General features: G+C 41.0%; 1 protein-coding gene across 2 annotated transcripts in view; it reads left to right on the top strand.

The window, feature by feature from the left end:
- The first annotated feature begins 8741 nt into the window (after positions 1–8741).
- ANKRD29 (ankyrin repeat domain 29) overlaps positions 8742–26388 on the top strand; it is a 32894-nt gene continuing 15247 nt past the window's right edge. The window contains exons 1-5 of one of the 2 annotated variants that reach the window (XM_058038693.1): positions 8742–8822; positions 14459–14569; positions 16302–16400; positions 18110–18208; positions 24436–24534. In XM_058038693.1, coding sequence (XP_057894676.1) covers positions 8802–8822; positions 14459–14569; positions 16302–16400; positions 18110–18208; positions 24436–24534 — 429 coding nt within the window. In that variant the 5' untranslated portion in view covers positions 8742–8801. Of the gene's footprint in view, positions 8823–9022; positions 9084–14458; positions 14570–16301; positions 16401–18109; positions 18209–24435; positions 24535–26388 lie in introns of those variants that run through there. The other variant, XM_058038701.1, reaches the window with a different exon arrangement.

Raw genomic sequence — 26388 nt, 5'->3', positions numbered from 1 at the left:
GATCTCTAATAATAAGACAGTGGTTTTTTCTGGGATCTGTATCCAGAAAAATTTTACGTAGTGTTGCTTTTACACACTGCCTCAGATTTACTTCAATCTCAGCCCTAGCCTGACCATAGTCTCATCAAGTTCTTAATTTTTAAATAGAACCTTATGTTTACATGTGATAGGAAGCCAGACTTTCAGCAGTATAAACTGAGGAGACTCCAATGCTACATCAGTTTATTCCAGCTGAGGATCAGGCAAAAACTGTAACTGAAAATTCAAACAGATTTAGTTTAAGAATATTTATTTATTTATTTATTTATTTATTTATATTGTTGTAACTCAAAAAATATAGAAAATTTAAAACTCATGAAAGTACCAAAAATTAAGTGGACAATACTTTTGCTATGTTTTTTAGAGCACAATTACAGATTTCTGTAACACAGACAATATGCGACAAAAATTCTTCATGGAGGAGAATTTAAAATTAAAAGTGCTACAGCTCTTATGAATCACTTTTTTGTTGTTGTTTGGTTTGGGTTTGGTTTTTTTTTTTGGTTAGTAATTAGTTTCGGTCATGTTAATTATCAGGAGCTTCATTAGGAGATGTGATAGATTTGGGTATTCTATCATGCAGTTGTATGCATATGTTCTTTAGCCAAATCCTTTCTTTCCAATTAGTGGACTGATTTTCTGACCAGCAGAGCATAAGGCAGAGAAATCAAACCAACTGAGCTGCAGCCAATAACTCAATTTTTTTACCTGGCAAGGCAAGTAGTTTCTCTCTCACATGCACAGAGTTAACTCCTATTGAACTTGCTTGTGCCGTGTCATCCATACCCTCAGCCCAAGGTCTCACTCCCTTCCTTCGAGGACCTCCACTCTCTCCAAGTGAGGATGGAATTCATCTACCAGATCAGTTTTACTGGATGGGGTGAGCTCTAAGGTCCCAGGGTAGCATCTCAGACTCTGGACTCTGAAAGTTCTGCTCCACAACAGCTTCTGTTGTCCTCAGACAAAGATTTTGGGGCAGAAAAGAAATAGCCAAACACTGTTCAGCTGGTCAGAATGGCTCATGTGAATGAGACAGTGAGAATCTTACACTTCCATGCCAAATAGAGAGCAGTTCTGTGGTTCCTGTGCAGTGCTGGTGAGGTGTGACCCTTTTAACAAATCTATTTACTTAGGCTTAGGAGGATAACTTGAATTTGTCCTGATTTCTTAAACTGGGGTATTTCTATCTTAGTAAATGCACACAAATCTTCCACTTACAAGAAGTTCTGTGGGAAAAAAAATACAGCAAGCCCTGGATAATCTCCTATTTTCCTACCTACACTAGCATATGGGAGATATCATGCATTGTTCTCACACTCATGTGACACGTATATTTTGAGATCCACAGCACTTTTCACAGTAAAGTTATATACAACAATATACAAACAATGGCTGGGAAAATGGATATGGTATTTTTTGATTTGAATATGCCTTTTTGTTTAGAGAACATCACTAGCCATCAAGTTTAGATTGTTCGTGGACTCAGCCAGTTTCATTTATCTGCACCACTATCCATTAGCATTTAAGAGCCAGGTGTAGGGTTAAAAAGATTGTAAGCTTGAACACACGCTCACAGGCTTCTCTCTGGCTAAGCAGATGGAAAATAGGTAAACAATTCACTTCAGATTGAGTCATAAAATCAGTATATACAGAGGGTGAGCAGAGAAAGCAAAAGGAAATGACAGATGAAGATAACATACAGTCACAACCTGTAAATGCTGTCTTAAAGCAATATAACTTGAAGAGAGCAAAATTCCAAGACTGGGAGGGGAAAGATAAAAAAAAAAAATTGAGTATGACATACAGATGCTAACACAGAGAAGCTTAAGTTAAGCTGTTTGAAGGTTGGAAGGCATTTGCACCTAAGTGAAGATGGCATACTGGTGCTTATACTGGACAGAAATTGGTCTTACATGGTAGTTGTTGTCCTTTCATTGAATTCCTTGACCTGTCCTTTTCTATCTGTGACAGAAGTCATCAATTTGCTGTGAACAAATGGAAAAGAGGAAGGAAAAGAGCAAACTCATTGAAAAACTCTGGTGGCAATTTGTGGAATTTGTTCTCTACTACTTATTGAAGTGCAATGATCACTTCTCTCTGATTCCCTGGTCGTTAGCCCAGGCATCAGTTCAAAGGTTCATGTGAAGGAAGTTAATGACACTCATGTGGTCCCCAGCAGCTACATGGCCTTACACCAGCTTATACCAGCAAATTTGATGGGAAGTTGGGTGTCACAGGAGGCCTCAGCAAAATGGCTGTGTAGTAAAAAGAAAGATTCAAGGTAAGAGTTCCCAAGAAGGATGAATGAACACAGTTGCCAACATGTTGGGTAAACTACTTCTATTAATAGATAAACTTTTCCATTTTCAGGTCCAGTTTTGTAAATTCCCCATTCTATATTTGAAAGGTTTATGGGACATATAAATACTTAGTACAGTTTTCCTGATAAGTCTGCAAGATTTATTTTCAAAGTAACTTTTGCTGTTTCTAAAATTACACCTATTCATTTCCAGGAATACATTCGAAAACAAAAAGTAACTCAAAGTACTTTCTTCGTAAACTAGTTTTTGTAAAATAGATGTGTATTTTTTTAATATTATGGAAGTAAGGAATAGGTCATATACTATTAATTCTACTGTTTAGCAAGGGAAAGATTAATGGAAATGGTAAACCAGGTGGGAAAGTTTTTGGTTTATAGACTTTCATTTTCTACAACATGAAGGATATAAATTAAAAAAAATTAAAAGTGCAATATACAACTTGAAGACTGTAATGTTCCTGATAATTACAAAATGGAAGTCCATCTATTAGCTTAATTTTCCTTAAATTTTGCAATATTCATCTTCAAATTAAAGTAGGTTCTACAGCAAAGAAATCAACAAAACCGGGTCATATTCCTTAAAGAATCACACAAAAGTTCTTCCCAAATCCTGAAATCAGGCTCATAACACAGGGTGAAAATGTACTGGAAAGGCATGACAGCATGAATTAACCTAATGCAGTCCTATGATTTAATCCTTGGAGTTGTCATCACTGTGTGGTAGGATTTACTGATTTCAGTGTCTCAAGTAGCAGATCTCTCCAAAGCTATGTCATTGAAATCTTTATCTATGGAGTGCCAGAAAGAGTAAGATTTTTGGCTTGAAATGAGCAGCATCTTTTTTTGTTCATAAAGATAAAAATTTAGGGGATTAGATACCACCTCAGCATCAAGGCTGTGTGTATTTCTATGCACTTTCATAGTGACACATTCATGGATCTGTTCTGGTGCTTTCCTGATTTAAAACTCCTTGTGCATGCAAGGCAAGGCTGGAAGTAAAATCCCAGTTTGCTGAATTAATTTAGAAATGCCTTTCAGATCTGTCACTATCCTCTTTTTAACAAAAAGACAGTTTGAATAGCAATAATACATTGGATTCAAATTAATATCCAGCTCATAATGTCCTAGCATTTTGCATGCAAACTTTGGCTAAGCACATAAGCAACAATCGATCTGAGACATTCCAGGAGGTTTTCTCTGTGGCTGTTCAAGTGTTTCAACATGAGATGAGCAGTGCCACTCTCATTGAAAGATACAAGCCCAGTTACTCAACCCTGAGTGCTGTGAAGGAGCCAAAGGGCATCAAACCAAGAAGCAGACAAGGATTCCTTTAGGAATGAATATTCCTAGGTGGTATAAACTGCTGGATTAGGAATGATTAATACTCCCAGGCAGGGAATGGGCAAGCCCAGGCACTCCAGGGTGTATCACTCTTGTTGGACATGTACAAGCTGATGACACAAGTAGATACAGCATGCTTAGAAAGTATCACATTTATTGTGTATGTTATGTACCATGAATTTGCAATGTGCACCCTGAAAAAGGTCAGGTTCACCATGTCCTTGAAATAGGTTGAGGAAGTAAACATACATGAATCCCACAGTGGACTGCAGTGGACAGGCCTTGGATTTCCTGATGGTTTGTGGCCCATTTGTAGGTGTTGCAGAACATCTGCAAGTCCTGGGCAGATAGTGAGACTTCCCAGATTCTCACTGGATGAGAGAACACACACAGGGCAAAGGGAAGGAGCCATGGCACAAGACTTTGGATACTTTCCAGGCAGGAGACTGGGGCAAACATGGCTGTGCCAGACATCTTTATAATAAGGTATTTTTTGTGTATCAAAGATTGCACTGCACTTTAGAGATGTCTAAGCTAGCTGGGGTAGTACTAGCCCAACACAGGCTGTCTACTTTTGCAAGTACTGCATCTTTCCATCCCACCTGGCAGCTACAGTTCATTGAGTCTGTCCTGGAGGAGTTCTTTGAGCTTAGTTCCAACTGGATCCAGGTTGCACGGCACAGGATTCCTTCACAATAAGAAAAGAGTGCCATACGGGGAGACAATCAGGAGATTCACTTCAGCTATGTACTCCTCATCCTGACTAGAGCACTAAAGTAGCTGTCCCAGAGAGGTCAGCATGAGCTGATTTAGCCAGCCAAGCATTTGGATTTGCTGCTCTATGCAGATGTCCATGCTGGCACAGCAGAACTGCTGGTGGTGTCTGAGCTTGCCAGCTCAGTTCACAGCACAGTGCAGGATTCAGTCAAGATCATGAATTATTTCAGCAACATAGAGAGACCAAAGATTGAGAAAGAGACAAAAGTTTTAGAGCTGCTCTCTTACCGTGTGCTGGTATTGAATGTTGCTGACAAAAACTGATGTGCAAAAACCTTAGGCTGATGGTTTCAAAAGTAGTCAGTAAGGAAGACAAACTGAGAAGTTATTTTTAAATATTTTGGCACAAAAATGCTTGCCCAGGCCCACACAGGAGGTCACAGGCAGAAACATAGACAGTCATCTAAGAGGCAATGATCCAGGATTTTGAAATCATGCAGAGAGAACTATAGTAGTAAAGAGCATCTATACCTTTAGCAAAATAGAAATAGAATTTGCTATTCATGGTAGCCAGGCTTATTACAGCTGTTGTCTGGGTAAAATAAGGCTGCAAAATTTGTAACTGAAGCTGCTGAAGATTGCCCCACTTTACATTTTAAATTGCCTTTTTTCCATAGTTTGGATAAAATAATTTATTTCTAGAAAAAAATAGAAATCTATTTACATTTTTAAAATATTTCAATAACTAAATGTTAATGGAAGCAATTAATGTAAGCAAATGTCCAATGAGAGAAGACAATGCAGATGCAGCTGAAATCAAAGACATTATACTAAGATCTCCATCATTTGCAAAGCTTCAGGAAAAAAAAGTAAGTTACAATCAGAGAATAAATGTCATGGACCTTCATCAATGATTTTTATACAGGTGATATTGAAAGCAAAAGCATTGACATTATTGACATACAGCCATATGGGAAATAACAAAAGCTATTGCAGAAACATATTTGTCAATGCAATATATTCTGAGTTACACAGATGCAGTTGTGTGGCACACCCTGCAGTAAAGAGCTCTGGAGTCTAGAAGATGGCAGGCAAAATTAACAAAAGGTTTTTGAGATGGGGCAGAATCCCATGTCACAGTTCACTGAAGTTACAAAACACACATTGACCATCTTGTCTGCTGAAATGTATTTATCCGTTTCCATATACAGCAGGCAAACTTATATTGCTGTCTATTCACATTTCTAAATGGGTATTTGTTTATTTATTGATGTTTTTTAAAGCAGATAGAAATTAATGTCATATTTGCATAAAAAATTGTAGAGGTTTAGATTATAATCTCTGAAGGAATTTTTTTAACCCAAAATTTGTGCTATTGCTCTTAATCATCCATATATAGATGTGCTTGAACTGTGCTGGCTCAGATAAGGTTTTTCTGTGACTTACACAGAATGGTTGGATCAGCTTTTAAATGCAATAACTTAATTTGTTCCTGCAATTCATCTTAGGTAGCCTTCAGATTTGAACAAAACAACATGACTCAGGACATTTGAAATAATCACTGTGATGAAATACTAGGTGAGAGGAATGCAGCCTCCTGCCCTGCAGATGCATTCTGCCAAGCAGCTAACAAATCCCAACCAGTCCGAGTATCTTGCAATCTTAAATATTGTGCCAAGACTAAAGAATAGAGGAGATGTGTAGCCCTAAAACACAGTATTCCCATGATAGTAACAGGCATGGAGTTTGCAGGGCCTCGGGAACTGAGGCTTGCCAGGTTTGCTCTTTTTAAACTTTTCTTGACCTCCCTCAATTTTGTTTTACATGGCTTTTCTCTAACAGCAGCTTTTCTAATTGAAATGAGAATTAGTTCAGTTGTAATATGGAGTTGCAGACCAGTGAAAAACGAGTCAGAGGTAAAAGCATGTTAGCAAATGTATAAAACTGAATTAGGCAGATCCTAGGGGGAAGAAGAAGAAGCCATTAACATGAACATCATAGTCCCTGAAATGACCAATTCCAGATGCTACAGCTCACCATAACATCACAAACCACCACCATTAGAATGAAACCATCAACTCTGAGACCTAGCAGAGCAGGGGAAAGGTGAGGATAACATCCAGAAAAGCAGTAAATCTAGGAAGTGTATATAAGTTTTATCTGTAATGTTATTAATACTGATTTTTCTCTGTTTAGACATCTTTCTTTTTCTGCTAATTACATATGCTCTAGTAATGATTCCTTTATTAGACTGTTAAGATTCAGTTATAATAATTACAAATTCTTGGGTTTATGTATATATATATGAGGTGAGTGTCCTCTGTGCCCATAAGCAAGTGTAACAATAGGCAGACGTCTGCATCAAAAGACTGTTTTTATGTGCTTTCTGGGATAAACTTTCAAAGGACCACTAAAAAGGAGCATAATTTATGTATGTATTTCTGTATTCAACTGTTCTGACAAATTATTGTAGCTAAATATGAAAACAGAAAAGTCACAGGAGACCATGTGCAAGTGAAAATAGGTGCAATTGCAGATTTTGTGGGGATATTTAAGAAAAGCACTTTAATTTTTTTCTCCCAAGAGAAAATATAGACCCAAGATAAATATAGACCCAAAAAAACTATATTGCTTTCATCTCCTTTTTTGTTGTTCATCCAAAGAATTCTTTGGGGTTTTTTGGTCATGAAATTGGGCTGATGAAAGTGAAAAGTTTGGTATGTTATTCACAATAGATTGAATTGGGATTTTCCAAGGGTGAGGTAGGGAGTGTGTACAGTTCAGCAGTATTTTCCTCTTTCAGTGGACATTCATCACTGTGCAACTGGATCAGAGCAAGGATGACTCTCAACTCCGCAATCTGCTGAATTTATTCTGTATTTTTAAGTTTAAGAGGAAATCTGAGTGATCCTCCAGGATCGTATGATCTCAGTAATTAAGGTTCACACCAGGCCATACATTCTGAGATGAGCTGGTGCTATTAGCAGCTTTCATCTGCCTGCCTCCCGTTTGTTTTACTGTATGCACAGATGCACAGATGAACATTGCCTCAGGAAAAAGATCTGCAGGAACCCCTTCACTTGCAGATTTGTAGAATAAGTTATTTGGATCTCAGCACAAGTATTTGCTCTCAATGCACACGCATAATTTTCTCGTGAATGGGATTTATGTGTGCACATCAAAAGAGGAAAATCCCTAAGGGCTCAGTTTAAACCAACAATAGCAAAGAAATTCAGGAATCTCTCACCAGAGCATGCCCTGCTTTGCCTACTTTATATCACGAAGACTTTGAATGAAATCTGTGGCAGCCAGGCAAAACAGGACATGAATTGGCTTTATGACTGTTCATTTTAAAGGCATACAATTAAGCCCTTAAGAATTTACTGGCTTCCTAGCGAGAGCACATCAGCTGTGGGAGACAGTGTTGGTGATAGCTGGATGCAGAGAAGGTGAAGGAGCTGTCACCCCATCAGAGGTTTGGGTGGCAGCACTATGGCTGTGCTCAGAACAGCACCTCTTAACAGGTTTTGCTTAGGGATGAAGGGAAGAGGCTGTGTAATACAAAAGTGGTGCTATGCAGGTGGCATTAGCACCGTGATGAGGACAGGGCTGGGGTGAAGGTGCTTGGAGTCTGGACAATTCCAGTGCTATTCCTGAGCTACAGAGGCCTGATCCATAGGTCTAAACCAGAGGCTGAGTGCTGCTGGTCCCCCACCCTGGGTGCTGGCTTCTCAGGATGCTGCTGGAGCAGGGGCCCACTTTAAATAATACTAATACTATTACTATAACTAATAACAACAACAACGACAGAACAATAATAATTATGCCACAAAAATACCAATCACACACAATTTCCTGTAATTACATAAAATTGTATGCTGATCTAATTAATATGTGTTTGAATACAATTGATTCTCTTATAATCTAATATAACCTATTCTGCTAAGTTATAATAATAATAATAATAATAAGGAGAAGAGGAACAACGGTGATGGTGATGGTGATGGTGATGGTGATGGTGATGGTGATGGTGATGATGATGATAATGATGATGATGATGATAATAATAATAATAATAATAATAATAATAATAATAATAATAATAATAATAATAATAGCAAACCAAATACTCCCTTCCCGCCCCAAAAAGAACCTTTGAAGAGCAGTAGTAGCCGGCACCCCCTGAGCACCAGGTGCTGCTGTGGAGGGAGGCGCCGGCCCCGCGCCCCGCCCCGGCCCCGCGCAGCCCCGGGCGCGGAGCGGTGCGGGCCGGGCCGAGCCGAGCCGAGCCGAGCCGAGCCGAGCCGAGCCGAGCCGAGCCGAGCCGAGCCGAGCCGGGCGGGCAGGCGGGCGGGCGCGGAGCGGGCGGAGGCGGAGCGCTGCGATGTGCAGGATGTCCTTCAAGGTGAGCCGGGCGCCTCAAGGGGAGAGGGGCGGGGGGATGCGCCTTTGGGTTCCCGCTTTGCGCTGGTCGTGCCGGCAGCCCGCGGAGCGCTCTGTCGTGTCCGTGGATTTGGGGGTTGACTTGTTTTATTTTTTTAGGGAAAATGGTGTAGGGCGAAAGGAAGGGAAGCAGAGACGTCCTTCCCGGGCTTTGGGGTGCCCCGGGAGTGCTGCGGCGGCCGCTGATGGAGCGGGCGATTTCACAGCTGACAGCCCCTAAAGGGTGCGTGCCTTGCGTTACATAAACTGCGAGCTCCGTGCAGCTTTACGCTGGCCCTGGGGTGGCCGGGCTCCGTGCTGTGGGTTTTGGTGCAGTCAGGAGCCTCCTCCTCACTTTTGCGACCATCTCCGCTGGTTGCGTAATAGTTAGGAGGCAGTCTTTATCCGTGCTCTTCCTTTCAGGCTGTGGTGGCTACTGAAGCCAGACTGGTTCGTTCCCTTTGCCAGATGTGATTCCTGCCACTTTTTGTACTTCTTCCATCCGAACCTACGCAAGAGCAGTGATTTCAAAAGATTGCCTTAAAGAAGTTTTTTTTTTAATCTAAGGACAGGATTAATAAGATTATTTGGCAAAGAGGGAAGCAAGCAGCAATTTACTAATGATGTTAACGGATAATATTTATGATGGATCGTCTTCTCTGTTATGCACTTTCTGGATGCTATGCTTGCCCTTCTCTTATTGATCAGCAGCTCGGTGCCAGTCCTTTGCCATATTGCTTGTGTTGCATTTTTTGATTTGATGGACTATTCCCTGTACTTGCCTCTCTCCTGTCAGGGTGTCTCCCCCCTGGAATGCTGGTGCTCCGATGTCACCGTGTCAGTCCGATGGTGGCGCAGCAGGTGGTTCCCACCTGCAGTCAAAGCCCTCCTGTGGAGGCAGCAGAGAACCTTTGCTCCCGGGACAGCTCATCTTACACTCGGTGGTGAAATCATAGAATGCCTTGGGTTGGAAGGGACCTTAAAGACCATCATGTTCCAGCCCTCTGCCATAAGCAGGGACACCTTCCACTAGACCAGTGGCTCAAAGCCCCATCCAGCCTAGCCATGGACACTTCTAGGGATGGAGCATCCGCGGCTTCTCTGGGCAACTTCTTCCAATGCCTCACCACCTTCACAGTAAAGAAATCTCTTCCTAATATCCACTCTAAAGTTACCCCCTTTCAGTTTAAAGACATTTGTCCTTATCCTATCCCCACATGCCCTTGTAAAAAGTCCCTCTCCTCTTGCAGGTCCCATTTAGCCACTCGAAGGCTGCTCTAAGGTCTCCTCAGAGCCTTCTCTTCTCCAGGCTGAGCAGCTTCAATTCCCTCAGCCTGTCTTCATAAGAGAGGCACTCTCATGATCCTCTTCATGGCCCTCTTCTGGATTTGCTCCATCAGGTCCATATCCTTATGTTGGGGGCCTCAGAGGTGAACACAGTACTCCAGGTGTGGTCTCTCCAGAGCAGAACTGAGGGAGAGAGAATCACTTTCCTCAACCTGCTGCTCTGGATTCTTTTGATGTAGCCCAGGATACACTTGGTTTTCTGGACTGCAGTCTCTGTGGTCATCCCCTTTTTGGTCCTGCATTGGTCTCACACCTAATTTCTTTTTTTTCTTAGTTTCTCTGTCCCTTTATTCTGTCTATGTGAGTTTTTTCCCACCTTCATTACTCGCAAGCATCCACCCTAAGAGCCCCATGTTTCTGGTGATGCCAGCTTCTTTTTCTTTCTTATCCTTTTTCTTATTCTTTCTTATCCTTGTTTATTTAACTTGTTCTTCAAGTCTTAGTTTCTGTTCTATCCCTATCAGCCCTATTTCTCACATTATATTCCCTCAAGTTTTCCTGTTCTAAGTAGCTCACTGCTTTCCCTTCCCTCTGAAGAGCTGCAGACCATACCTCCCTCTCTCTGTTTTTTTCTCCCTTTCCTGTGACATTTTGTTCGGCATTTTCTCTTTCTCTCAGATCATGAACTTGGATTCTTACTCTTTGCCACTGGCTGTTCACATTTTCTGTCTTATAATCCTACTTACCCATGGCACAGCATTTGTCTTTCTTCCTCACACAAATATCCTCTCTGCTGCCACGTTTTGCCTGACTGAAACATTTATATATAAAATCACCTTTCCTTTTATCAGGATCCTTCATGTAAGATATATTGCTATCTAATAAAGAACTCTGCTCCTAAGTTGCACTAGCCTTTTCCATCATGCTTGATCCTGATTTCCAGTTCTTCTTCTTCTTTAAACTTTTTACTTAATACCTCCTTCCCATTAGGACTGGTTTGGAAACTAGGAAGAAAAGGAGAATTTCTTGCATTTTGCCAGCAGAAGGAACAAGCCAGTGGGTAGACTAGCATTCTCTTTTTCCTTTCTTTTCTTTTTCTTTGTCTATTGCCCCTTTTCTTCAGTTTCCTAAGAGCTGCACTTCTCCTCCTCAGCAGTCACCCCACTGTCGCCTGCCCTTTCTCTGCAAACAGCAAACAAAGGTAGGGCAGGGCGCAGGAGCTGGTGGTCACAGCATTTAAATTATACTTTCCCCCTCAATATTCCTGAAACGACACAGATACCTTAGCACAATGCATTTTTTTTCTGTATGCCTGCAGAGAAATGGTTTTGTCAGATTTATAATATATATTTTCCTCTAGGCCATTTTTGAAGAAGTGTTTTTTCTGATGTCAGTACAGCATGAATATAATGCCGGCTTTCCATCATTTGGCTCTCATAAAAGCAGACAATCAAAATTATTAGCACAGCCAGATTTTAAAATAATACTTTAGAGAACTTGATGAAGTGAAGGAACTTTTATCCTGAAAGTTGCTGATGCTGGTACAAGTAACATAATGAAACCAGCAATTTTCATGAAAGCTATTAGCTAATAATTTTCAAATGTTTATTACATTGTGCTCCCAGGCTGTCAGTGCTGAGGATCAGTTGTTTACTTTGAGGATGCTTTAGGAGCAGACTAGCTTTATGATAAGAATTATGTAAAAAATTTGTCAAATTAGTCTTTTGAAATTCAACATTACCTCTCCCTAGGAAGTATCTGATGAGACATGACTGAGTTCATAACTGAACAACAGCAGTCACATCCTGCAGCTAGAAAAACCATTTATTGCTAAAAAATAATTCAATAAATTGGATTATTAACCCCAAAGTGCTGTTTTACATTTTGCCTACTAGTGATGTCAGTATTGCTGATGAAAATGAAGATCACAGAGATTTAGATCCAGAGATATAAACTGCCACACAGTACACAATGAGGCTGTAATTGTAAGGTGCCCAGATCATCTGAATGATTTTGCATTTTCATTCACCTTAGTACATACCATAGCTCAGATTGGCATCTGATTTTTTTTAGTCCAGTCACTGGATGGTTGATAGTCTGAGTCTCTACTTTTATGCAAGGGATCCCAAGCAACACAGCAGCACAAGGTGAAGTAAAAGTGCTTAATAGGAGTCAGTTCAAATGAGAAAAAACTTAGTTTTGTGTCCTTGGGGCACTGAAGAATTTTTCCATTGCTTGGGTCTGATCCAAAGTATAAGGACAACTCTGCTGGAGGGCTACTGGAGGACATACAGGAGAGAAAAAAGAGGTAGGAATTTATGACTCATAAGGCCAAAGACTTTGAAGTTCTCTGCCTCCCAAGCAGGGTGACACTGGACATTTAGTTCTCTTCTCATGTGAATTATTGAAAGCAGGTAAGGAGTTCCTGGATATGGATTCCAGTTCCTGCCTCCCTGACCACTGAAAGTGGTGGTGTATGATGAGCTAGAATAAAATTCAGTCTGCTACTGTGCCCTTGTTGTTAAAACTGGGATGGATTAAGTAAATCTTTCCCTTTATGGATGTATTGCCATCCCTCTAAACTTCCTAAAACTTTAAGGGATAGTTTGGGACAATAAAATATAAGGAATTTGATTGTCCCTTCTGTACGGTCTAAACATAATTCTTTTGCAATAGCTTTCCAGTGAATATCATAATAACAAAGCCAATAAGATAATATTCCTAACTGCCAGCTCAGTAAATAAATATCTATCTAATAAATCAGCAGAACATGAGCCTCTGTGTGTTTAGGTCAATTGTTTGCTTTTACATAAAATTTTAGTAGTGGTTCTAAGGGTAGAGATAGGAGGACACTATAGTGTTGCTAGCAAGGAGGGTATAAACTTCTGTCTCTACTTAAATCAACATTATCTACAGATACTTCAGGGAAATGCAACAGCTGTGAAAAGAAGATCAGAATTTAGCTTATTGTGTTTGATAAACCTTTCAGACTCCAAATCAGAATTTAGCTAATTGTGCTTGCTGAAATTTTCAGACTCCTGCCCCTGCGTGTGCTGGTACAAGAAATACCACCATCAATTTATAGGAAGTGATTTATCATTTATTGAATGGTTGGAATATCTCTCATCTCAAACAGCTGCCAATTTTCCAACCTATTAATATTAAAAATGCAACCCATGGAAAGTGCTCAGTGTGACAGACCTGAGATAGATTCAGATTCATGATTCTTGTGTCTCCTTGTTTCTGCAAAGTTTATTGTCTTCATGTCAGTGAAGGCAGCAATTTAAACTGTGCTGCATATGTGCATTTTAATTATAGAGCATAAAACTATTGAATCCTGATTCCCTGCCACATTACATGTGCCCATTGACATTTAGACAAGAAGTGCCTATGTCCTTTCTGAAACTGAATGATTGACTTTAATATCCACTCTGCACTCTCTTTGGGTTACCCTGAAGGCAAGATATCCTCACTGCAAAGCAATGTCCCTGGGTATCTAACTCTGCTTTGGTGTGACTATTGGTGATGTTTTACACCACTGTAGATGGTTTGGGCCCTTACTAAAAAATCAACAGCACGAGCCTGCTCTAGCATATGTATCATTGCCATCGCAGTGTTTCCCCCTACACTTCACCCTTGACAGTGCTTACCTGTCAAGGCAGAATATTGGCAGCTGTCTGCATCAATTGGGCATCCATGTCTTTCCTTTCTGTCCTTTTCCTGTGCTGGAGCAGTCATCATTCACTCCTACCCAGGAGATGGTGCACATGCCCACAGTCCCAGGGTGTTAATTCCAGGCAGGAGGCAGAACAAGCAGTCTGGGAGATGCATGAGCAATACATTTCCTGTATTGGAACTTTGTGTGCAGAAAAGGAGGAGATGGCAGAGAGCTAATCTGAAACCCAAGAGGATGTGCTGCAGCAGGACATGTCAGCAGGATGCTTCAGCCTAACTGTGGCCAGCCCCACCACAGAAGCAGACAATACAGGCATCACTGAGCATGTTGTTTTCTGTGATGTTTCCCTGTGGATCTGGCCTAGCATCATCCTTTCTCATTACAGAGCAAGCTAAGAGACATAGGCTGCCATGGACACAGGGAAGACTTGAAATAGCATGAGAAAGCACAGGAAGACTGGTCTCTTTAATTGCAAAATGGAATTAAATTAGCTTCCCTTCCATGCTCTGGGTTTGAAAGAACAGCACACTAAGATGAAACTTTCCTGGCTTGAATGCAGAATGTATGGGATGTGTATGCTTGCCCAGTGTATTTTCCTAAGTGATTTATTTCTGCTTTCTTTTTTTTTTTTTTTTTCTTTTCCTTTTTTCCACCAGAAAGAAACACCACTTGCCAATGCTGCATTTTGGGCTGCAAGAAAAGGAAACCTGGCTCTGCTCCAGCTGCTGCTGAACAGTGGGAGAGTAGATGTGGACTGCAAAGACAGCGTATGCACACAATGCACCTACAGCCCCAGCACTCATTTTGCATCACTTTCCATAGCCCACCATGCAGAGGGTGTAGTAGGGATCTAACATGTAACATATGAATGTCTTACGGTACTTCAGGATGATTTAAAACCTTCTCCTGTCAGTAATCAAGCTTGAAACATAAGATAAAATAGTCTGATGATTTACATCAGTGGCAAGGGGTTAAGAATTTGCCAGCACTCAAAAATGTGTCTTACACAGTTATTTGTGGTGCTGACATTACAAACACACATCCTAGCACCTCAGGCTTCTCTTTGCAAAGAAATGTCTTTATAGTAATAGATCACAGCAAAGAGTTGGCTGAATTGAGCCCAGATAACAATGATTCTGTCAGCTAACAGACCTTCTCATAATTAGAATAACTGCTGGCCTCCAAAATTCTTCCTCCTCCACCCAATCTCTGGACTGGGCACCAACATGAAGGCACAAGATGGCCAAGCAAGAGGAGCCCAGACACATGACAGATTTCATGGGAATTTCCTTACTGTGATTGACATGGGTTGAAATTAGTTTTGAGATTAGAAATGGGTTGATAACACAGATAATGAGCAGGTCTTTCTGTTCTGCCTAAAACAAGTGGAGAGATACTTGGTTGTGCTAATCTGAGTCAAAGAGCAAGGGGAAAAGGAGGGTGAGAAGTTCCAGGTTTCTTTTGTTTGGCACTGGGACTGGCTGACACAGAGTCATGCTGGTGGTGGTAAGGATTGATGCCACTTCCAGCCCAAAACATGAATTTGCCACAGCTTCTCTCACTTTGAATACCTTCAAAGTGTAAGAGATTTTCTAAGACCATTAACTTTAATGTATCTTTTCATTTTCATTTCATTTTTGCCCTGTAGGCAGGTATTTGTCCTACAGCACTTCTGGAGCTGCTGCTATGACTGTCCTTCTGACAAGGGAGGGAAGATTGTTCAAATACAGGCTTGTAGCAAACAGGACAGAGATCAGTATGAAAAAATTAAGTCACTACTGTTCACTTTTTCTCAAAAAAAGGCAAACTTTGGAGAAGGACTTTCACACTGCACTGCACTAATAATTATATCAGACACACATTTTCTAGACTTAATTATTTTTTTACAATTAAGACCGCAGGTTTCTTTTTTGCAATGTCACCCATTCCTTCTTTAACTTGAGCTGTTGTGTGTGAATGGTTTTGAAGGATGGTTTTGAAGGATGTGTTTCATCCTTATGTATGTGGTTTCTGCATATTGTCCATATACTGCATACATATAAATCTTACTTCATTCACTGGAAGTGACCTTATAGTGTACTGAGGGAGTTGAACACAGATTTCTGTACAGAAAGTTCTCTCTTATAATGTGAAGAGTCACTGAGTGAGTTTGCTCTCATTATTTGGATAGGGAATTGCTGTTCAAATCACCCAGCCCCTTCTCCTGACTATGACTCAGAATTCTGAGTGACTCAGCTGAGTCACTCAGCTCCTGTGTCTGAGGTTATTCTTCTGGAAATGATGCAAAGAACTTTGGGATTCTCTGCTTAAAAAAAAAAGAAAAAAAAGCTGTTTAGAAACTAAGCCCATTCTTTTTATACTTGTTGCACTTATTTTGGGACAATAAGGTATCATAAGCTCCCTCCAGCTTTTTGGCAGAGATGCTGTCTCATCCAGACAGCCTGATTCATTGCTGTAGGTGTCTGTTGAAGGTACTGACTTGTTTTTCCTTACTCCCAGCTTGGCACAACAGCTCTGATGGTAGCATCTTACTATGGCCACATAGATTGTGTACGGGAATTGGTGTTGCAAGGAGCAGATATCAATCTGCAGAGAGAGGTAGGATTCAAACAGGGCTTGATTAAGTGACTGTTGGTTTGTTGCAAATAATAAGAGTGTTGTCTGCTGCTTGTTGCCAATTATTTCTTTGTCACTTGCTGTACAGTGTATTTATAACATGTATAAGAGGCTCTGTTCTGAGGACATCAGGGAATCAGATACCTGGAGTTTACAGTAGAAAATCAGATGCCAGAGGTACATTTATAATAACATGAAACATTTTCATGAAGCATTTTCAGCACATCTGGTTGGTGAGGGTCAGTTACATCTGGGGTGTAACCCCCCAGGGTTATGCCATTTATGTATTTGCAGTTTTACTTTTTGGCACAACAGTTTACAGACCTCCAGATGGGATAAATAATAAGAAGACCTTCACCTTTTGATCTGCAGCCTGGTCATTAAAACAGAATGGATGCCATTACTAGCACAGGGATTAGTTTTGACTCTGTATGTTTTGGAGTTTCTGCCTTTTAGTCTGAGCCAACTCATCTCTAGCAGTCACACAGCTTTATCATCTGTACCCTTCCCTGCATCTCTGCTTGGCATTCAAGGCATGTCTTGCACCATGACATCAGCATGGAAGGGACATCAGCTTTGATTTTTTTGGGAAATTGCCTTTCACTCATACTCCATGCAGACAGTTGTAAGGATTGCAGTTGCTCTGCGTGTTGACTGCTCAAAGAGCAGAATTGCTCTGGGACAATCACTGGTTTTAAGAGAAGAGGAGTGTAAGGAGGGCCTGAAATTACATGGGGTGGTGGCAGGTCGTGCAGGATAGCAGTGTGCTCATTGCTCAAACAGTACAGGCCAAGGTTTCTTACTTTCCTTGGTTACCTGGAACCAGAGCATTAATCTCATGCTGACATCTGCAAGTTACTGAGTCAGTGAATGCCCTGTTTGATGATGTAGGTGTCTTTGCACTTACTGGCCTAAACTTGCTCTTACCATGACTGCCGGTGTCTCTCAGTGGGGTCCTGTTCTAACAAAACATGGACTTAAATACGTCCCTTTCCTTAGGTAAACATTGCTTGGAAAGAAGCAACAAAAGAAAAAATTCAGAACAGTTTTATGGATCTGCTCTTGATTATCACTCCGGAAATACTGATTCAACAAACCAACAATAAAGAAAAACACTGAAAGCCTCCAAAATCACTCTGTTGCAGAAAGGGAGCAAAACAGATGAAGTTTAAGTGCTAAACACCACTGGCACTGTTCTGCAACTAAGTGCAGTTACTCTAATCAGTGCTCTTGTTCTCTGAAGTTGTTGTGAAGCTCAGGGAAGTGAGAGTCCCATAAATGTGCCCAGGAGAGGGGGCTCTGAAATTATCTAAATGGGGCCATGTACTATTGTAAAGGCTTTGGGCACTGGAGTGAATTTCACATCCAGTTCCCATTTCCTGTAGTTTCTACATGGGGTGAGAGAGCCCAAAGTCAGGAAAGCCTGCATCTGTCTTACTTACTTCCCTTCCTTCCCTTCCTTCCCTTCCTTCCCTTCCTCCCCTCCCTCCCAAATGCTGGACAGATTTTTCAGTGCAGTGGGAAGAAGACTGAGTTAAGATACCTGGTGTCCTCTGGAGTCTTCAAATTCATCATGTCTTTTCAGCTGATATTCAACTGATTGAGTTTGATATTTTTTAATTTGAAGTGTCTATACTTCAGTCAAGTGTGTTATGTGTTTGTTACTATTTTAATCCGTTTTTCCTTTACAGTCAGGTGCAACCTCTCTGTTCTTTGCTGCACAGCAAGGCCACAACGATGTAGTGAAGTTTCTCTTTTCATTTGGAGCCTCCACTGAATTTAGGAATAAAGTAAGATGATGTGTTTATTTTTGCATGCTGATACATTCTGACAGTCAAGGCTGGGTTTTTGTATTCACGTGAAACATGACAGGGGAGTGTTAAGATGATGAAATTTCCTCACGTGAACAGTTTTGAGTAATGCAACACATTGTGAAGTATTAACTTTGGACTGGCTTTTCCTACCTAGACTGAATGGCATAAGGTCATCAAGGTCCCTTGATAGTGATATGAGTCTTTCTTCATAAGCCATCCTCCAATACAAGATCAAAGGGCCTTCTTGTACATACCAAGTAGGATCCTGATTTAGATGTTTATGTCTTCTGGTTGCATAGAACTTGCATTTCATCAACATTGGGATGTCCCCGCATGCCACCATAGGATACATAAGAATATAATGCCTTCAGTCCTCCCTAAATTCCTACTTTCCTATCTGGGACAAAAAGATGAAATGTACCTCAGAGCTTTTATTTCTTTTTTCAGGCAGGTCCTTTTCCAAAATCTTCTTAGAATAGCCCAAAGCACAGGTGGCAGGGCTTGGGTTCCTCACCCCTCATGGGGTCAACAGCAGCAAGATCAGCAGTTCATCACTGACAGCAGTGCATCAACCATTTTTTTTTTTTTTGCCCAAGCCAGTATTAGCACCTCTGCTGTCAGCAAACGGGGAAAAGCAACATATTTTCATTAAGTATACTTGTCCTTGATGTGCTAGTTACATTTTGAAGCATTCCCATTATCTGGGAAGGAGGACCCTTGCAAGTAACTTATCCTGGGATCCCTAGTGATGTCTTTGAAGAAGCAATAGTTCTTTACCCCACAGCAATCAATTTCTCAATATATTTTAGTCTATGATTTGAATGATTCTCTCAATCCATACCTGCTTTCTGGAGTCCCTGCAAATACAGGCTCTAAATATAAGGGAATTGATGGAACATCAGAAGCTCAGCTCCCTATGCTCTAGGGGCTAAAATCCTGTTGTTTTGTGGCCATGGAGTAGGATTCTGATATCCCAGGGAGCTGTGCTTGTGGTGAGAAACTCTCTGACCACAGCAGCAATCAGTAATAAAAGCATGAATGAAATTGTGGCTGTTTAACACAACACAGAGTGCAGCTGTGAAAGTTGGCAATGCAGGAGGTTGCAGTGTTAAATACAACAGCTGTATCTTACAGTGCTGGATACTCTCATGTGGGACAATTTTTTTGGGTAAGGTAGCATATTCAAATAAATGTTGCTTCTCTGACTTTTATTTCAGGGTATGTCTGGGGGTTAGCAAGATTCAGAGGGGTCATTTTCCCTTGCTGGCAAGTCAGAGGCTCAGTGCCTTATTCTGTCTAGAGAGACAGTTACAGCTTCAATCAATCTTTCCACAGCCTGTGAACTAGGAGTTTGTGAAAAAGCCAAGATTTGATCCAAGAGGTGGACAGCAGACTTGAAATTGTCTGATCCTTCATGGCAATATACAATCTTTTATGAAGCATGCAAAATATATTGATGTGAAACACTAGGGCAGATAAAAGAGAGTGCAAAGATCTAAATTATAAAAGAGTACTCCTGTGTTCAGCTGCTCCAAATGGCCTCCATCTTTGGACAAATGCAAGTTTGGGGTGTCCTGTTGCTCACCTTGAAATTTTCATTCCAGACCCTTTTTTCCTGCCTGACCCTGCTTCAGAACACAGACCTGACTTGGCCCATATGGCAGTCCCAAGTATCATTTAAGCTGCTGGTTGCTCTTCCTCTCCAGGCCACAGCTTTCTGTTATATCCAGACAAGCTGGTTGAAAGATAACACCAGCTCCCAGTGGGTGTAACATGGGAGACTGGCTGGGATGTGCATGTGAGATGATTTTCCAGCAGCATCACCCAGTGTGTGCTTGAGCAGGAGGCACCAGTCAGGTGTAGTGCATGGACACTCCACATCTTCCACTGTATCACTTCAATCTTCTGATTTAATAATGTGGTTTTCACAGCTTGGAATAATTCCATTGGTCTGTTAACAGGTGACCAAGGTGACAGGCTCCTCTATCCCTCCCAAACCCCAGAAACAATATAGTTGATAAAATACACCTTTTCAGGTTAGGGACAAGGCATTTTCTCACTAAGACACTCATCTGAGAGCAGCACTGGAAAAGATATGGTTGATCCTGTTTTTAAAGGCCAGTGCAAAATAAATCCATTTGCAAAGAGTATATATATTTCTATTATAAATTACTACATCAATTTGGAATAAGCACACAAATTGAATGTATCCTCGAAAACAGAGACTTAACTTAAGGAAATGCAAAACCCAACATCTTTTTCATGTACTTATCTGCCAATTGTGATTACTACATTTGTTACTCATATATGAGAATTCTGGAGAACTATCTTAATACAGCCATGCTATTCTTGTTAAGCCTTGTATCATTAGAATTGATATTTGCTATGGCAGGCAAATTAAAACTATTCTAATATAGTGTAATAAATTAATTAGCAATAAATATTGATGTTCTAAAGAGAATGAATAGTACTATTGAAGGTTAATTATTATATAATTGTTACATATAATATTATTCATTAATATTATTCTGCATTGTCCCAGTCTGATATCCCCAGAAATATTTAACATAGGTTAAAACATTTTTATTTTATTCTGATAGATGTGATAAGCATGTGAGTTCTTAAAAAGCATGGTGGCATGTTTTCTGAGCAGCACTGCAGGCTGAGGAGTATGTCAGAGGCTGTTTGTCAGCAGGCAGTGATTGCAGAAGATCAGTTCTCCTCCTCTGTACCATTTTTAAGAGATGGTAAAACAAGGTATTTTCTAAGCTATTTCAGGTGATGATGACAGAGGGAAGGGGTCAGCAAATAGACAGGGAAGTCTACACCACTTAGCATGGGCTTACCCAGAGCTGCTGTTCCAAATATTTTCACTGCAGATCGGCAGCTGCTGTTATGTGCTGGCAGTGAGGAGGACAGACCCTGGGCAGGGCAGAAAAATGGTTTCAGGGGAAGAATTGCAGAGGTAGCCGAGAGAAGTCCAGCTCCTATCTGAGCTGGAAATATTTGCAGGATTAATAGAAGCTTCATTGTGTCAGGAAAACAGGATATGAGCAAGAAGTGAGCCCAAGGCAACGTGCCATCTCTAAGAGGTTGCACAGTGGCCTCCTGCCCACTGCAGAAGGGGTGACAGCCCCAGGAGCCCCTCAGTGCTTGCTCACATGGCCAGCTCCCACTTGCTGCCCTGCTCAGAGTTTCCAAGAGGCTTGCCAGTACCAAAGACGCTGCTTCAGCTCTTTACTTAATCTCAGCTGAAGCCAAAAAGGAAAGAGGTAATCACATGTCTGAAAGGGATCTTTAAAACTCCATAATTAATTTATTATTTTTTTTTTTATTTATTATTTTTTATTTATTTTTTTTTATTTTTTATTTATTATTTTTTTTATTTTCCACAACTTATCTTCTTTCCCTATGGTCTTCAGCTAGAGCTTGCTGGAGTTAAGTGTAAGAGAAAACCAGATGGAAGCTCAACAGAGGCAAGAGGAGGACTGAGAAATAAACCACTGTTTGACAATTCCTTGATTTAACTAAGTGCTGTCTTATCACGTGGTCAGTGGAAAAGTTTCCTGCCCCCAGCTTCCCTTTCTTACAGAAAGATGTATATCTCATTTTTCACTGTGGTACCCCCAATTCAGAGCATGCAGAGGAATCCAAATCCCTGCTGTGGAATGTGTTCAGCTTCATATATCAGACAGAGAGTAGAGCAGGTCTTAGAGCTCAGTTGTCCTCCTGATCAGAGACCAGATCTTTGAGCCCAGGAATTGTTACCCACTTCTCTCTGCCACAGTAAATATTTGATTCAGAGTGAACAGATGAAACTGGGGACCATCCCATGATCCTCTTCCAACCCCTAGACTCTTATCAGACTAATCTAGGAAAACTTGATCACTTTAGTCTGAAAGATCCAAATGGCGTATTTTGGAATTGTGTTACTCTTTCAAAAAAAAACTATCTGTTTAAAACTGTTCACTGGGTTGAACCAAACACTTGGTCAGGAACCCCTTTTTGAATTAATTAAACATGTCTTGAGAGAGTGTTGCCATTCTTAACCCCAAGCTGTCACATCTCCCGAAGTGGGATCACACCTTGGGATTCCAAGTGTTGGGCTTCAGCTCTGCTGGGCCAACTGGGGTTAACTTTGCAGGCCTGCCTTTTACCTGGGATCTGTCATTTGGTTCCCTACAGAAATTATGATAATAACCAAACAATCTTCTAAAACTTACAGAAGTTTATGGAGAACAGAAGAATTTTAGAATACAAAAGCCAAACCATAAAGCAGAAAACAAACTTTTCCCAGATGCAACCAACTGAGCATGTCTATTTACCCTCCATACATGGAACTTTAATATTTTAAAGCTTCCTAAAACTTTTCCTTCCCTGTGTCTCCACAGAAGATCTTCAGTCTGGATAGCACAGTTTCTCTTCTTAATTCACTAACCTTTCTCTCTCAACATCATTCAGGGGAAAAGTTTTTAAAAATTTCTTGGGGTTTTTTTTGTTTTGTTTTGTTTATAGCCCTTTGATCCAGTAAATCACCCCTTGAACAAAGTGGCTTTCACTTGGCTGGGGAGAGGAAATAGGCTACATGAAGCTATTAGCTTTTCCATTGTCTTTTAAATGTGTATAAGGTGTTTTTCAATCCAAGAACAATTGTGATTGCTTTTGTGTTTTGTTCCAGGAGTTCTCATTAAGTTACAGTAGTTTAATTTGACAGGAAAGTCTAATTTCTCATAAGAGAAACTTAACTCCACTGACCTGATTACACACTGTACTTAGTCAAATAGTCCAGAATTAATAGGCAATTCATAGACTGTCACACAACAGCCTCACATCTCTGGCTTTGCTGACACCCAAGCCTTCTTTTCTTTTCAATGTTGTGGCAGGAAGGGTGAATATGAGGTTTTGAGGGTAGTTATAAATAGTGCCTGTGGGTTAGTTCAGTCATGTCAGAGCTTGGATTTTCACCAGGCTATTACAGCCATGAAATTGCACCATTGATTAATAAATTTGATTGGCGCTTCTCGTGATAAAAGCCACATTTGGTCAATCAAGCTGCAACTTCTTTTGTGGATATCTGTCTGTGTGGAAAATTTCAGACAACTTTGGAGTTGTTTCAGAGAACAAGTCTAGGCCAAAGCACAGTCTTGTGTCCACATTAATAGCAGCTCTAGAAACCATTTAGATGAAATACTTAAGATAGTTTATTTTGTGGGGGAGAGGCTTGAGACTGGGAGAAGGCGGGGAGGAGAGAAGACCTGTGGTGGAGACATTTTGGGGTGTGCATCAGCTTTGCCTGATGGCTTGGTGCCATCCCAGGCAGACGACAAGAACTTGCTGTGCATAGCTGTGTCTGAAATACTGGTAATTTCTGAGTGGGGCACAGCACATTTAAGACGGCAAGACCCACGTTTGCTGTCTCAGTTGTTTGAGCTGGTTTGGGGTCCATCACCAGTGACACTGAGGTGTTTCCCTTCTCAGCTGGCTCCCAAGGGAATGTTTCTACAAGGAGGGATTGATGCATGTGCCTAGGTCTCCCTTTAGTGGTGATGTGCAGGAACTCTAACTGCCTGGGACTGATCCCACCTGCAGGGATCACTTCTCAAGCAGCAGTAACAGTGCTTTCACTGGTGGTTGTGCCTTTGGTCAGAGTCACATTTCCACAGTCAGCTAGCACATTTTAGAATGCTTCCTGTCTGTTCAGCTTCAGGCCAACAAGCCACTGAGGAGAGGCAGGACAAAACAGGGCACGAGGTTCTGGCCAAAGAAGAGCAGATGATCAATAGGTTCTGGAGCAGTGGAAAGGTGTGCTGTCCTTCTATCAGTGGAAGAGTTTGGCAGGCATGAGGAATTTGGCTGTAAAAGGAAGAGACGTGGAGGAGCTTGAAGTTGTGAAAGGAACAAAGCTTCTAATGGCAAGGCAGAAGATGAGGAATGAAAAACAGAATTTTCTTCATTCCTTTTCCTCCCTAAAAAAACTCAGGAGAAAAATTTATATAGTGACTGAGCCAAGTTGAAAGATTTACATGTCAACACTTGGCATTAAAGTTATGAAAGATTCAGTAGCTACTCATCACAGAACTGCTGTGAGCCAAATTCTGAAAAGTCTTAAAGTTTGTCTCTTTCTATTTTTTTTTTATGGTGAAGTTCAGCTCAGCCTGACCTCTCACCTGACTGTATGTACCCATTCTTTTTTGTTTTCACAGGATGGAGGCACAGCTCTGCTGGCTGCCTGTCAGTACGGGCATGCAAAAGTCGTGGAAACTCTGCTGAAGCACGGCGCCAACATTCACGATCAACTCTATGTGAGTTATTTGACACACACAATATTGACAATGGTGGTGGTGGAACAAATGTGCTGTTGCTTGGACAACAGCAGACACCCTGGCTCCAGCACAGACAGGCATTTGCCAAACACTGCAGTTTTATAGTACTCTGTTCCTCTAATAAGTGGATTTTGTTAACTGTCTGCTTTTGATGATGCTGAGAGAGAGGTAGCACAAAATCAGAAAAGATTCTTTGGCTGCCTTTGGGTTCATGATCTGTATGGAGGTTATGTACCAAATCTGGAACAGACTTGTGCTACCCATTAGCCTGGGATGAAAGAGCATGTCATGTTCTACCATGATATGCAGGAGAGAGAATAGCTCCAGAGCCTCTATAGTACATTAGTTTTCTGCCAGAAAGAATAGCAAAAATTAAAATCTTTAAATTACTTCAAAGCAGTTTTTTAATATCAATTAAAATTCTGTTATTTGATATTTGTGAATCTCCAGTTTGCCAGTGTTTTGGGCAAAGTAAGGTTAAAATGGCTGAACTGATGTTGTTTAGTTGACTTTTCTGAAAGTTGGATTGAGCCAATGAAGCTCTGGATTTAATTTACTCCAACAGAGACACAGATAAGTTGAGCTTTTCGGCATTCAACAGAAACAAGTAGCAGATTTTGCCTCTGCTTCCCACCCCACTCTTTCCTACCTCAGGGCACTCAAGGCTGACAAAGAGGAAGTTGTTTCTCTGAGATATATGAGTTTTTTCAGCTGTTTCCATTGGCTTTGGATCTGCAGGATGCTGTTGCAATGCCTGCTGGCTTGCAGGGGAGCTGAGAGCTGGTGACTGCAGAAGTGGTCATAGGGGGATCCTACCTCAGTGTTGCCTCACCCCTCATTTATAAATAAGGTTGTTCCACCCTTGCTGTTGTGCAAATTGTCTTTCTGATCTGAGGACAGTGATTCAACCCTCTGCAAGGTAATCCCAGGGGCTGCCGCTCAGTTTAAAAATAGCTGTGCTGCCACACCTGCAGACTCTTACCCAGAGGTCAAGGCAGTAAAATTACTTCCTTGTTGTCTCTTCTGGAAATGAGCAATATTTGCAATTGGATTTTAAAATGTACTTTTATTGCTCACAGACATTGGGCAAAGCCAGTCAGAAGGAGTTGTGTAATAAAATAAGAATATGATCTCTTGAAAAAAATGTTGTCTAGCTCTTCTTATGGGCCAAGCTGCACTTGTCAAGTGGTGCCTGGATGGCAGTTTCACTGGCAGCCAAATGGGAGGGATTTTGAGCATGCATTTGGATACTGCTCCCAAAACCACCAAGATCAAAGTTTTAATCCTAAATTGACTCATGTGAGGCATCAGGAGAGCAAGAGACAAAAGAATGCTCTAACTAAATAGTATTTCTTGCAAAAATGTGTTATAGCCTCAAAAAAGCATTCTCATTATAGCATCCATTCAAATCAAATACATATCAGTGAATGCAAGGTTCTCCATCTTGATTGATCCTACAATAAAGAGCTTTTTTAATATTACACAATTTTGTTTACTTTCTAAATTGAAGTGTTCTCTGTCTCTGGAGGACAGTGTTCTCTCTCTCTGGTACTGCCAAGATTTTTCAGATACTCACACAGCAAACAGAGAAAACAGCCCATCAGAGGGCCCAGGGACAGGCATTAATCGTTCCAGCAGACACCTCTTTTGTTTACCAGGACATTTGTCTTGAAATCAATGTCAAACATCCTAAATTCAGTCCCTGGGGCACTATACTCAGCTCATGCTTTGCCAAGTCTGTGCTGAGTTTTTCAGCTAGAGGAGTAACTGTGCACACTCTCTCTGCAGACAACAGCGTTTAGTCCCAACATAGTGATATGCCAACAAGGCCAA

This window comes from Melospiza georgiana, chromosome 1, assembly GCF_028018845.1.
Source record: "Melospiza georgiana isolate bMelGeo1 chromosome 1, bMelGeo1.pri, whole genome shotgun sequence".
NCBI classification, from domain to species: Eukaryota; Metazoa; Chordata; class Aves; order Passeriformes; family Passerellidae; genus Melospiza; species Melospiza georgiana.
Note: the sequence above shows the minus strand (reverse complement) of the source record. Positions and strands in the feature narration are given on the sequence as shown.